The sequence below is a fragment of the Egretta garzetta genome, unplaced genomic scaffold, assembly GCF_000687185.1.
Source record: "Egretta garzetta isolate BGI_Z169 unplaced genomic scaffold, ASM68718v1 scaffold7, whole genome shotgun sequence".
Lineage (NCBI taxonomy): Eukaryota > Metazoa > Chordata > Aves > Pelecaniformes > Ardeidae > Egretta > Egretta garzetta.
The window spans coordinates 3,621,849-3,630,919 of record NW_009260350.1 but is presented as its reverse complement, the minus strand read 5'-3'; the positions used below and the strand labels follow the sequence as shown (position 1 = coordinate 3,630,919).

General features: G+C 63.1%; 1 protein-coding gene across 1 annotated transcript; it reads left to right on the top strand.

Moving 5' to 3' along the window:
- Nucleotides 1–136: 136 nt before the first annotated feature.
- On the top strand, nt 137–2,630 carry GAL3ST1 (galactose-3-O-sulfotransferase 1). Its single transcript, XM_009642859.1, has 3 exons — nt 137–246; nt 465–513; nt 1,539–2,630. Exons 1-3 carry the CDS (start codon nt 137–139, stop codon nt 2,628–2,630), a joined length of 1,251 nt encoding a protein of 416 aa, XP_009641154.1.
- Nucleotides 2,631–9,071: the final 6,441 nt, after the last annotated feature.

Sequence of the window (9,071 nt, the reverse complement as noted above, 5' to 3'; positions counted from 1 at the left end):
CTGGTGAGATGCTTCCCGGGACTTCCCATGCCCATGAGATGCCTCCATACCTTATTTGCTTGTGATTTGAACCACATGGTCCCCCCTGCCCCCCAGTGCTAATGGCTCTCCTCTCCCCCCGCTGCAGGTGACCACGATGCTGCACCATGGGAAGCACTGGAGGTCCATGTGCAAGGGGCTCATCCTGGGGACCCTCCTGACGAGCTTCATGCTGCTGCTCTACTCCTATGCCATCCCCCCACTGCAAGTCAGCGTGACAGAGTGAGTGTGGGGGGTCCCTGTGTGTCCCCCACTCCCCCAGCAGCTCGGCCAGCCCTGTTGCCCACTGGGCACCCCCAACGGGAGGCAGTCCCAGGGCTTTCCAGGCTCCAGGGGCTTCACACCAAGACGTCCCCTTCCTCCAGCCTCTCGTTGGGGCTGTGCCCTGTCCCATGGGTGGGGGGGAAGGCAAACCCCAACTCCCCTGGGGGTCTGGGGACACTCACCCCGGGGGAGCCTGCTGCAAAATGCTCAGCTCCTGGGCGATGGCAGAGGCGAGGAAGTGCAGGAAACCCCCCTGCCTACTGCGGCTTCGTGTCCCCCGGGGACATGAAGCACCATGGAGACGTCCTCTGGCAGCCAGGAGCAGCAGGCAGAGCCGAGGCAGTTATTGGGGTGCTCTTTATCAAGGGCTCGTCCTTCAAGGGCAACCAGAGCACTGCCATGGGTAATCTCTCACTCACAGAGACGGGTTCAAAGCTTCCTGCTGCCTGGCGGAAGCCAGTGCTTGGTAAGGCCATCCCTCCTGGCATTAAATCTATCTCTAGGCTAATAAAAGAGATTGTAAGCCATGCGCCGACCTGCGGTCCCCTGCGCTGCCAGTTGAGAGCATTATCCAGGACCAGCTTTGCAACTTCATTAATGGTATCCAAAGTCACTGGACACTGTGGTCTCTGTTCCCTGCTTGGGCATCTCAGATAACACACAAGTTGTCCTCGGTGCTCCCTGAGGGCACATGAGCTCGTCTGCGGGGCCATTTCCCTCTCTGCTCTGGTGCTGGATCCTCCACGGCTCCTTACAAGGGGTTGAGAGCATCCAGACCTTGTGAGAACGATAGCGAGCTCCTGTCCGTGGAGTGATGGCCACGGAGAGCCCATCTCAATCCCTGTCTCAGCATCACCTGTAACCAGGGCCACCACAGCCATGCCTGTGGGGAGGGAGGAGGACTCCCCCGCTCAGGCTGCACTGATGCCAGTGGGGGCTGACCACCATGAAGACCCCCACAGCGATGTGTTCTCAGCGGCTGGGGTTGCCCGGGGGGTGAATGAGCTTGGTTTGGTGGCTCGGAGGCGCACCTGATGTCAGGGGGCTCAGGAGGCAGTGGGCTCAGACCTGCTCGCCTAGGGGCTCCTGCCGGGTGGGCACCCCAGTCCCAATGGGTGGCTCGGCTCCACTGGGGAGCCTGGGGGGTGCTGGGGGCAAACACCTGTCCCCAAGTCCAGCTCCTCTAGGAAGGAAAATGGCCAAGCCCTCGTGGTGGCTGGGCCGTGTTGGCCAAGCTGCCCTCTCCACAGCATCCTGCGGGACGAAGCTGCCTGCGCAAGCTGAACATCATGTTCATGAAGACACACAAGACAGCCAGCAGCACCATCCTCAACATCCTCTTCCGCTTCGGGGAGAAGCACCGCCTGAAATTCGCCTTCCCCAACGGCCGCAATGACTTCTACTACCCCTCCTTCTTCGAGCGTAGCCAGGTGCAGCACTATCGGCCGGGCGCGTGCTTCAACATCATCTGCAACCACATGCGCTTCCACTACGAGGAGGTGCGCAAGCTCCTGCCTGCAGACGCCACCTTTGTGACAGTGCTGCGGGACCCTGCCTACCTCTTTGAGTCCTCTTTCCACTACTTTGGGCGCGTCATCCCCCTCACCTGGAAGCTGATGGGGGACGACAAGCTGGCGGAGTTCCTCCGGGACCCCTGGCACTACTATGACCCCAACGGGTTCAACGCTCACTACCTCCAAAACCTCCTCTTCTTTGACTTGGGCTACGACAACAACATGAATGCAAACAGCCCGCTGGTGGAGGAGCACATCCGGGAGATTGATCGCCGTTTCCACCTCGTCATGTTGCTCGAGTACTTTGACGAGTCCCTGGTGCTGCTGAAGGACCTGCTGTGCTGGCAGCTGGAGGATGTCCTCTACTTCAAGCTCAACGCCCGGAAGGGCTCCACTGTCTCCCGTCTGACCCCTGAGCTCTACGAGAAGGCCACCTCCTGGAACCTCATCGACGCCAAGCTCTACAGCTATTTTAATGCCACCTTCTGGCGTAAGGTGGAGGCCTACGGGAGGGAGCGGATGGCCAGGGACGTGGCCGAGCTGCAGCGGGAGAATGAGAAGATGAGGAGCATCTGCATTGATGGGGGACACCCCGTGGATGCCAGTGCCATCCAAGAGTCCTCCATGCAACCCTGGCAGCCGCTGGGGGAGAAGTCCATCCTGGGCTACAACTTGAAGAAGAAGATCAACAAGAAGCACCAGAAGCTGTGCCGCAAGATGCTAACGCCCGAAATCCAGTACCTGACCGACCTGGGGGTCAACCTCTGGATCACCAAGCTGTGGAGCCGCGTGCGGGACTTCCTGAAGTGGTAGGGGACGGTGGGCGCCCCTCTCTCCCCGGGGAAGAATCAGGTGCTTTCCTTTTTCTTACTCATGGTGTCTTTTGGTTGGACGTGAGCAGAACTGGCTGGAGGCTCCAGCACCTGGGGTGACCCTCTGTCACCGTCCTGCAGGGCCCCAGCCTGGGCAGGAGCCGCTGGAGGGGCTGCCATCACCTTCTGGCAAGGAGAGCAGAGCCTCCGCTTCCAACCCTGCTGCCGAGGGGTCAAGGATTGGGGGCTTGCTGGTGGATTTTTTTCCAGCAGGATCCACTTCTTCCTTCCCCACGGAAAGGTCGGAGAGGGTATTTGTGAAGGACATGGCCTCGTCGGAGCGGGAGCAGGACATCCACCACCATGTGGCTGGTGGCATGCTGCGGGTTGGGTGGTGCGGGCAGGGATGTGCCCAGGCGGCAGCAGTGGGGGCCTCCTTGCCCAGAGGTGGGCAGAGCTGCTGGCAGGGAACATGAACCTCGAGGGGCTTCTCAAATCACTCCGTTTCCCCTCAGGTCTGGCTTTGGGGGCTGTATGTCGGAGCCTGCTGCACCGCTCTGGCAGGTTCTGGCCAATGGGTGTGATGAGTGCAGCACGTTCTCAGCTCACCCTCAGCTGGCTGTGACCCAGAGGCATTTGGAGAATGGAAAACCCACCCCAAAAGCCCTGGCATTCACCAGTGGGCTCGTGGTCCCTGTGGGTGAAAGGCCTTGCAGCAGGCGGGTCCTCTCCCAGCCCCACACCGTCCTGGTTGGAGGGCCCCATAGCCCCCGACAGCCCGGGAGGCCCACGGGGTCTGGTGAGAACTGGTGTGGGGAGGCGGGGAGCAGGCTGCAGCAGCCGCTGTCCCGGTGATGCCATCGACGGGCACAGGGCGATGCCGAGGATGGGGACAGCCCTTGGGCGTCCCGGCTGGGCTGGATGACACCAGCAATGCCACGTCCTGCCGAGAGGCCCTGGCTAGGCGTGGAGGTGGCACCTGCAGCTGAGCCTCCCCGGCAGCGGAGGGACCCCCGCCAGCCCCCCAGCCCGTGTTCTGCTCCCTTTGTAAAGACCAGAAATAAAAAAGCAATTCTACTTTTGTAAGATAAGCGTTGCTTTGGCAGTTTTTGACACCAGGATGGCCCAGCCAGCCTCCGTCCGTCTGTCCCCTCCTCCTCCAGGGCTGGGGGGCACGGGGCTGTGCGGCTGCAGCAGGACGCGGCCGGTCCCTGCTCCTCCTGGGGGGCTGCATCCTGCTCTGTCTGGAGTGTGGCCTGACAGCTCCTCAGGGCCCCGGCTCTGCTCCCCCCGTCAGTCCCAGAGGTTGGGGACCCCCATGTCGCCTGGGCAGCACTGGGGAACAGGACCCCCAGTGCGGGTGGGATGCCTGGATCTGTCCCTGCTGCCCCTGTGGGCCCCCCGGGTGCTGGCACAGGGCTCCCACGGTGCGCGGATGCCACCAGGAAGGTCTGCTGACTTCGCAGGGGACACTGGAGCCACAGGGACAGCCGTCATGGGTGACAAAACTCACTCGGGCCACCAGGTCCCAGCTCCGCTGCTGTACTGGGGTGGGCGTGAGCCCTGAGGGCCAGTCTGGAGCCGGGGCCACCAACTCAACTGTGCGTGATGCTGCCCATGGGTGCTGGGGACGCAGAGCTTGAGGCACCTCCCTGAGGGCCCCGGGTGTCTCCCCTGACCCTGTGTCCCCTCTTCCCCCCACTAAGGTCCCCTGCGGGTGCCAAATCCAACCCTGGCTGCCAGTTCCCTCTGCAGATGGGGGGCGGAAAGGCCCCTTCCGAGGCAGGAGGTCAGCTGCACAGCCCACCCAGGATGGCATCCCCAGGGGGACCTGCTCCCTGTCCCTCTGTGCCCGGGCCACCAGCGCAACCCACTCAGAGGGGGCTGCAATGGGGTTTTGGGGCCACCTTGGACAGGCAGGAGCCACGGCTGCATGCACTTCCCAGTGTCTCTGTCCTGGCCGTGGCCGCGCTCCTGCTCCTGCCCATGCCCCAGGGCTGCCCATCCCGGGGGGCAGCTGGCCGTGAGCCCGGGGCCACAGAGTGGGAGTCCTCCTGCTGACTGCCCCCATCCCAGCACCCGGCAGCCTCCTCCTACTGGCTTTTGTTCTCGATAAATGGGACCAAGCTGGGACCACGGTCCAGGATCATGTGGTGGGGCTGGGGCTGGGGCTGCAAGCAGGGCCGTAATGGGACAAGGATGGTGCATTGTGGACCAGCACTGTGGTGGGGGACCAGGATCGTGTGGGGGGATCAGAACTGTGTGGTGAAACTAGGAGCACATGTTGGACTGAGACAGGGACCATGATGGGACCAGGACCGTGTGGTGGGACCAGGATCGTGAGTGGGACCATGACTGAGTGGTGGGATCAGAACTGTGTGGTGGGACTAGGACTGTGTAGGTGTGTAGGACTGAGACAGGTACCATGATGGGATCAGGACCATGTGATGGGTACAAGAGCATCCATGGGACCAAGACTGAGCAGTGAGACCAGACCTCACCAGTGGTGCAACTGGGACCAAGGGCAAAGTGGTTGGTCCAGGATTGTGGACAGGACCAAAACTGCAAGGTGGGTCCAGCACCATGCATGGGACCAGGACTGTGTGGTGGGTCTGGGACCATGCAGCGGCACCTGGACCTTGTTCAGGACCAGGACCGTGTGCAGGACCAGACTGTGTGGTAGGACCAGGACTGAGCGGTGGGATTGGGACTGTGCGGCGGGACTGGGACTGAGTGGTGGGACCAGGACTGGGACAGTGTGGGACTGCTGATTCACTGCCCAGAAAATCAAGCAAATCCCCCAAACCCAGCAGCCCCAGCTGGGGCCCATTGGCACCTAGCCCTGGTCTTTAAAGGCCCCCAGGCGGTGGGGCTGGGGCTGCTGCTCCCTGAGGATGGGCCTGTGCTGGTGGGTGGGGCTGTGCTGGGGGTGGCAGGTGAGTGGTGGGGCTGGGGCCCCCCTGGCTGCTCCCCTTCTTTTTCCCCAAAGACTCTGCTGGGGGAGGTGGGTGGTGGTGTCCATGTCTGGGTGCAGAAGGGTGGGGGGTGCCCCTTGGTTTTGCCCAGTGCTGCTTCCTGGTGCTTTCCAGGGCTTGGTGGTGGAGGTCCCCTTGGTGGTAAGGAGCCTTCTAAAAATGACCCTGTGCTCTGGGGGTGTGGGGTTGGAGCAAGAGGGCTTGCTAGGAGCATCCTGTGCCCCCAGGTCCCAGCAGATCTACGAGGACCTGGTTTGGGTGGGGGGACTAGAGCCACCGGTGGGGTATGTGGCTGCTGACAATGGTCTCCCATCCCATGAGCAGTTCTTGGGCCCTCCCCAGCCCTGGCTGGACTCCCGGTGCTGGGGAATGCTCCCAGGTGTGGCTGGAGATGCTCAACCTGGCATTCTGGGGGGGGTGTGGAGCACCCTCTCCTCCAGCACCCACCACTGTGGTGGTCCCATGCCAGAGCCTGGCCACCAAGAGCAGGGGAGGTCCTGGCTGGGGTAACCAGGGTTGGGGCAGCACCCTGATGTGCTTAAACCCAGTCGAGCTCCTGGGTGTTCTCTCCATCTTGTGTGGCACCACCTGCTCTCCATGAGTCCTGGGGACGTCCGAGGGCTTCCTAGATGTCCTCACTGAGCCTGGGATGCACTGCTGTGTGCTCAGCCCCGCTGGCTAAACCCTGCCCTCGCTGCAGGGACCACTGTGGCTCCAGCATCCTCCAGTCCCACAGCAGTGGCTTCAGTGGTGTCCTCGGGCACGGGGACGAGGGCTGCAGCCCTGGTGCTTACTGCTGCCACCGTGCCTGGTGGGGCTAATGCTCACACCCGCACCGAGGAGTCCATCGTGAACTTCACCTTGAGGCTCCTGGATGGTGAGTGCTCTGGGTCTTGTGTTGGGTGCCAACTTTGGGGGGCGAGACCACAGGATGGGTCCAGCCAAGACCCCTGGGGCTTGGCCATCAGCACCCAGCACTTTCTCCCAGGTGGCCCCAGTGCTAGGGCCCACCACGAGAAGGTGGCCTTGACTGCAGGACCACCCCTCCCAGTCTCATGGATGGTGTAGGGCTTTGAACAGCAGCGCTTTTGAGATGGTCCCCATCCTGTGCTTGCCTCTGCAATCAGCTTGTTGGGGGCCAGGCTGCCCCTTGTCGGTCTGACGGGTGACGGGGTCCCTCTCAGCTCCATGGGGGGACACAGGACGGTGCTGGGCTCTGGAGAACATGCAGGGAAGCCAGACCAGGGTGGCAAAGCCAGGACAGCACTTGGCTTCCAGGGAGAGGTGATGGGCTCTGAAATGGGGGAGCTGCAGGCAAGAGTGCAGGCAGAGAGACCTATGGGTGGTGTCTGGGGTGCGCCCCATGTCCCTGGCTGTGGTGGGACGGGCTCAGGGATGTCACACTGAGCCCACCCTCCCTTCTCCTTCAGGGGACCCCAGTGCCATGAAGAAGCCGCTGGTGCTCAGCACCGGCTCTGCTGTCCACCTGGAGGCTAGGGTTGACTTCAGCCCTGGCATCTCCCTGAACATCCACGTGGATCAGTGCTATGGGACCAGCTCGGAGCAGCCAGGACGCTCCAGGAGGGTCTTCATGGTGGTGAACAGCCACGGGTCAGAACCCCTGGGGTGGGAGGTGGGGGCAGCTGTTCCAGGCACTCTGAGGTCCTGCAATATATCCTGATGGGGACGGGTGGCCTGGGGCTGGAGGCGGCCTGGGAACATCCCCGTGTTGCTCTCCTGCCTCAGGTGCCTGCATGGGCAGAAGCTGGGGAGCATGTCCATCCAGAACTGGCAAGGGGGGGGTCTGTCCTCCAGCTCACCATCGCAGCCCCTGTGCTGGAGTATGAGCCTGAGGAAGAAGAGGTGAGGCTGGGGAGATGCCCTCAGTGGTGGGACAGAGGCCCCACCAGGGTTGACGTGGGGGTTCCAGAGCACCATCCCTCCTGTGGCATCCTGATCCCCATTGGGGTGATCTCCACCCTGTGGGGGTGGGTGGGAGGAGAGCGGGGTCTGTGAGGAAGGATGTGGGGGTGGCATGTCCTGCGCAGGACTGGTGTCTCAGCAGGTCTATGTGCATTGCCTGCTGGCAGCGCAGGGGCACGGGGCCAGGTCCTGCTTCTACAGCCAAGCCACGGCCAGGTAAGCTCAGCATGGGCACCCTGATGGCACCCCAGGACCCCAGCACCCATGAGTGCTTTGGAAGCAGAAGCCACTTGGCACAGGGACCTATCGGGGGCACCAAGCCAGCCCACCATGGTCCAGATGCCACCTCTCCCATGGTAGCCAGGTGGCTTCACCACAGGTCCCAGCTCCCTCTGGGTGTGCATGAATTGGGGAGGTGCTTGGTGTCACCCGGGGGACATTTCGGTGGTGGCTGAGACCTGTGGGGCTGGAGGGACCTGATGGCACGGCACCGTGTGGGACTTGGGGTGGAGGCTGGGGACCCCCAGCTCTGTCCTCTCCTCCCAGCTGGCTCAGCGCAGAGGACCCTTCCTGGAGCGCCCTGTGCCACTGCTGTGACACCGGCTGCCCCCCTGGTGACACCGTCCCCCGAGAGCCACCAGGTACTGGGGCTGGGGTGCAGGGGCCCCCCATAGCCTTGGGTGTTGGGGGGGGGGGGGATCCTGGGGCTGGGCTGCAGGGGCTGTGTCCTCCCACAGGGTTCCTGGGAGAGGGGATGCTCCGCTGGGAGACAGTTGGACCTTTGCTGGTGCAGAAGAAGGTGCCGTGGTATGAAGGTGAGGGGACACCCCCAAACCTTGCCCTACAGCCCCAAACCTCACCCCACACCCACCACCCCAGGTGCCAAAGCAACCTCTGAGCCCCCATATTTTGGTGGATTTTTGGTTTGGTTTTTTTTGCCATCCCCAGGGCCGTGCCGCACGGTGAAGAGGTTCCTGCTGGCTGGGCTGGCCCTGGTGGGCAGCGCCCTGGTGGTGGCTGCCCTGCTGGGGGGTCTGCTGGGGCTGGCCCTGGCTGTCTGGAGCTTGGGCAGACGCCGGTGGGGACGGCGGCGGCCCTGTCCCTTCCAGGTGGAGCTGCAGAGCGTGGTGGGGGCCCTGGTCCCCAGGGAGCTGGAGAAGGGTGGTGAGGTGGGTCCAGACTCCTGCAGCCTGGCACGGGGCCCAGTGCCAGCCCATGACCCCCTTCCTCCTCAATAAAAGGTGGCTTTGTCTCCTAAAGCTTCTCCTGGTGGCACTGTGTGGGTGCCACCGTGGGCTGGGGATGTGCCACTGTGCCTGGTAGCCCCATCTCCTGGTGGTACCTCCTGGGAGCCAGGAGCTGTGGCTTCCAGGATGGGGGTACCACCCTGGCCAGGGGTGCTGGGGCTGGTGGCTCCTGCTGGGGGGCACTGGGGTCCCTGGAGGTCTTGGGTGTGGTGGTGGCTCCTTGGGGACAGTTCCCACTGTGTCCCCTGAGGGGGCTTCCAGGGAGGAGCTGGGGGTGTGCAGGGACCCTCCCCCCTC

What these genes read in the sequence shown, in the direction of transcription:
- GAL3ST1 (XM_009642859.1), top strand. Translation starts at nt 137, where the DNA reads ATGCTGCACCATGGGAAGCACTGGAGGTCCATGTGCAAGGGGCTCATC. An exon ending in TATGCCATCCCCCCACTGCA is followed by an intron (nt 247 to 464) that starts AGTCAGCGTGAC and finishes CCCCAACTCCCC; the next exon opens with TGGGGGTCTGGGGACACTCA. An exon ending in AGCCTGCTGCAAAATGCTCA is followed by an intron (nt 514 to 1,538) that starts GCTCCTGGGCGA and finishes GTGTTGGCCAAG; the next exon opens with CTGCCCTCTCCACAGCATCC.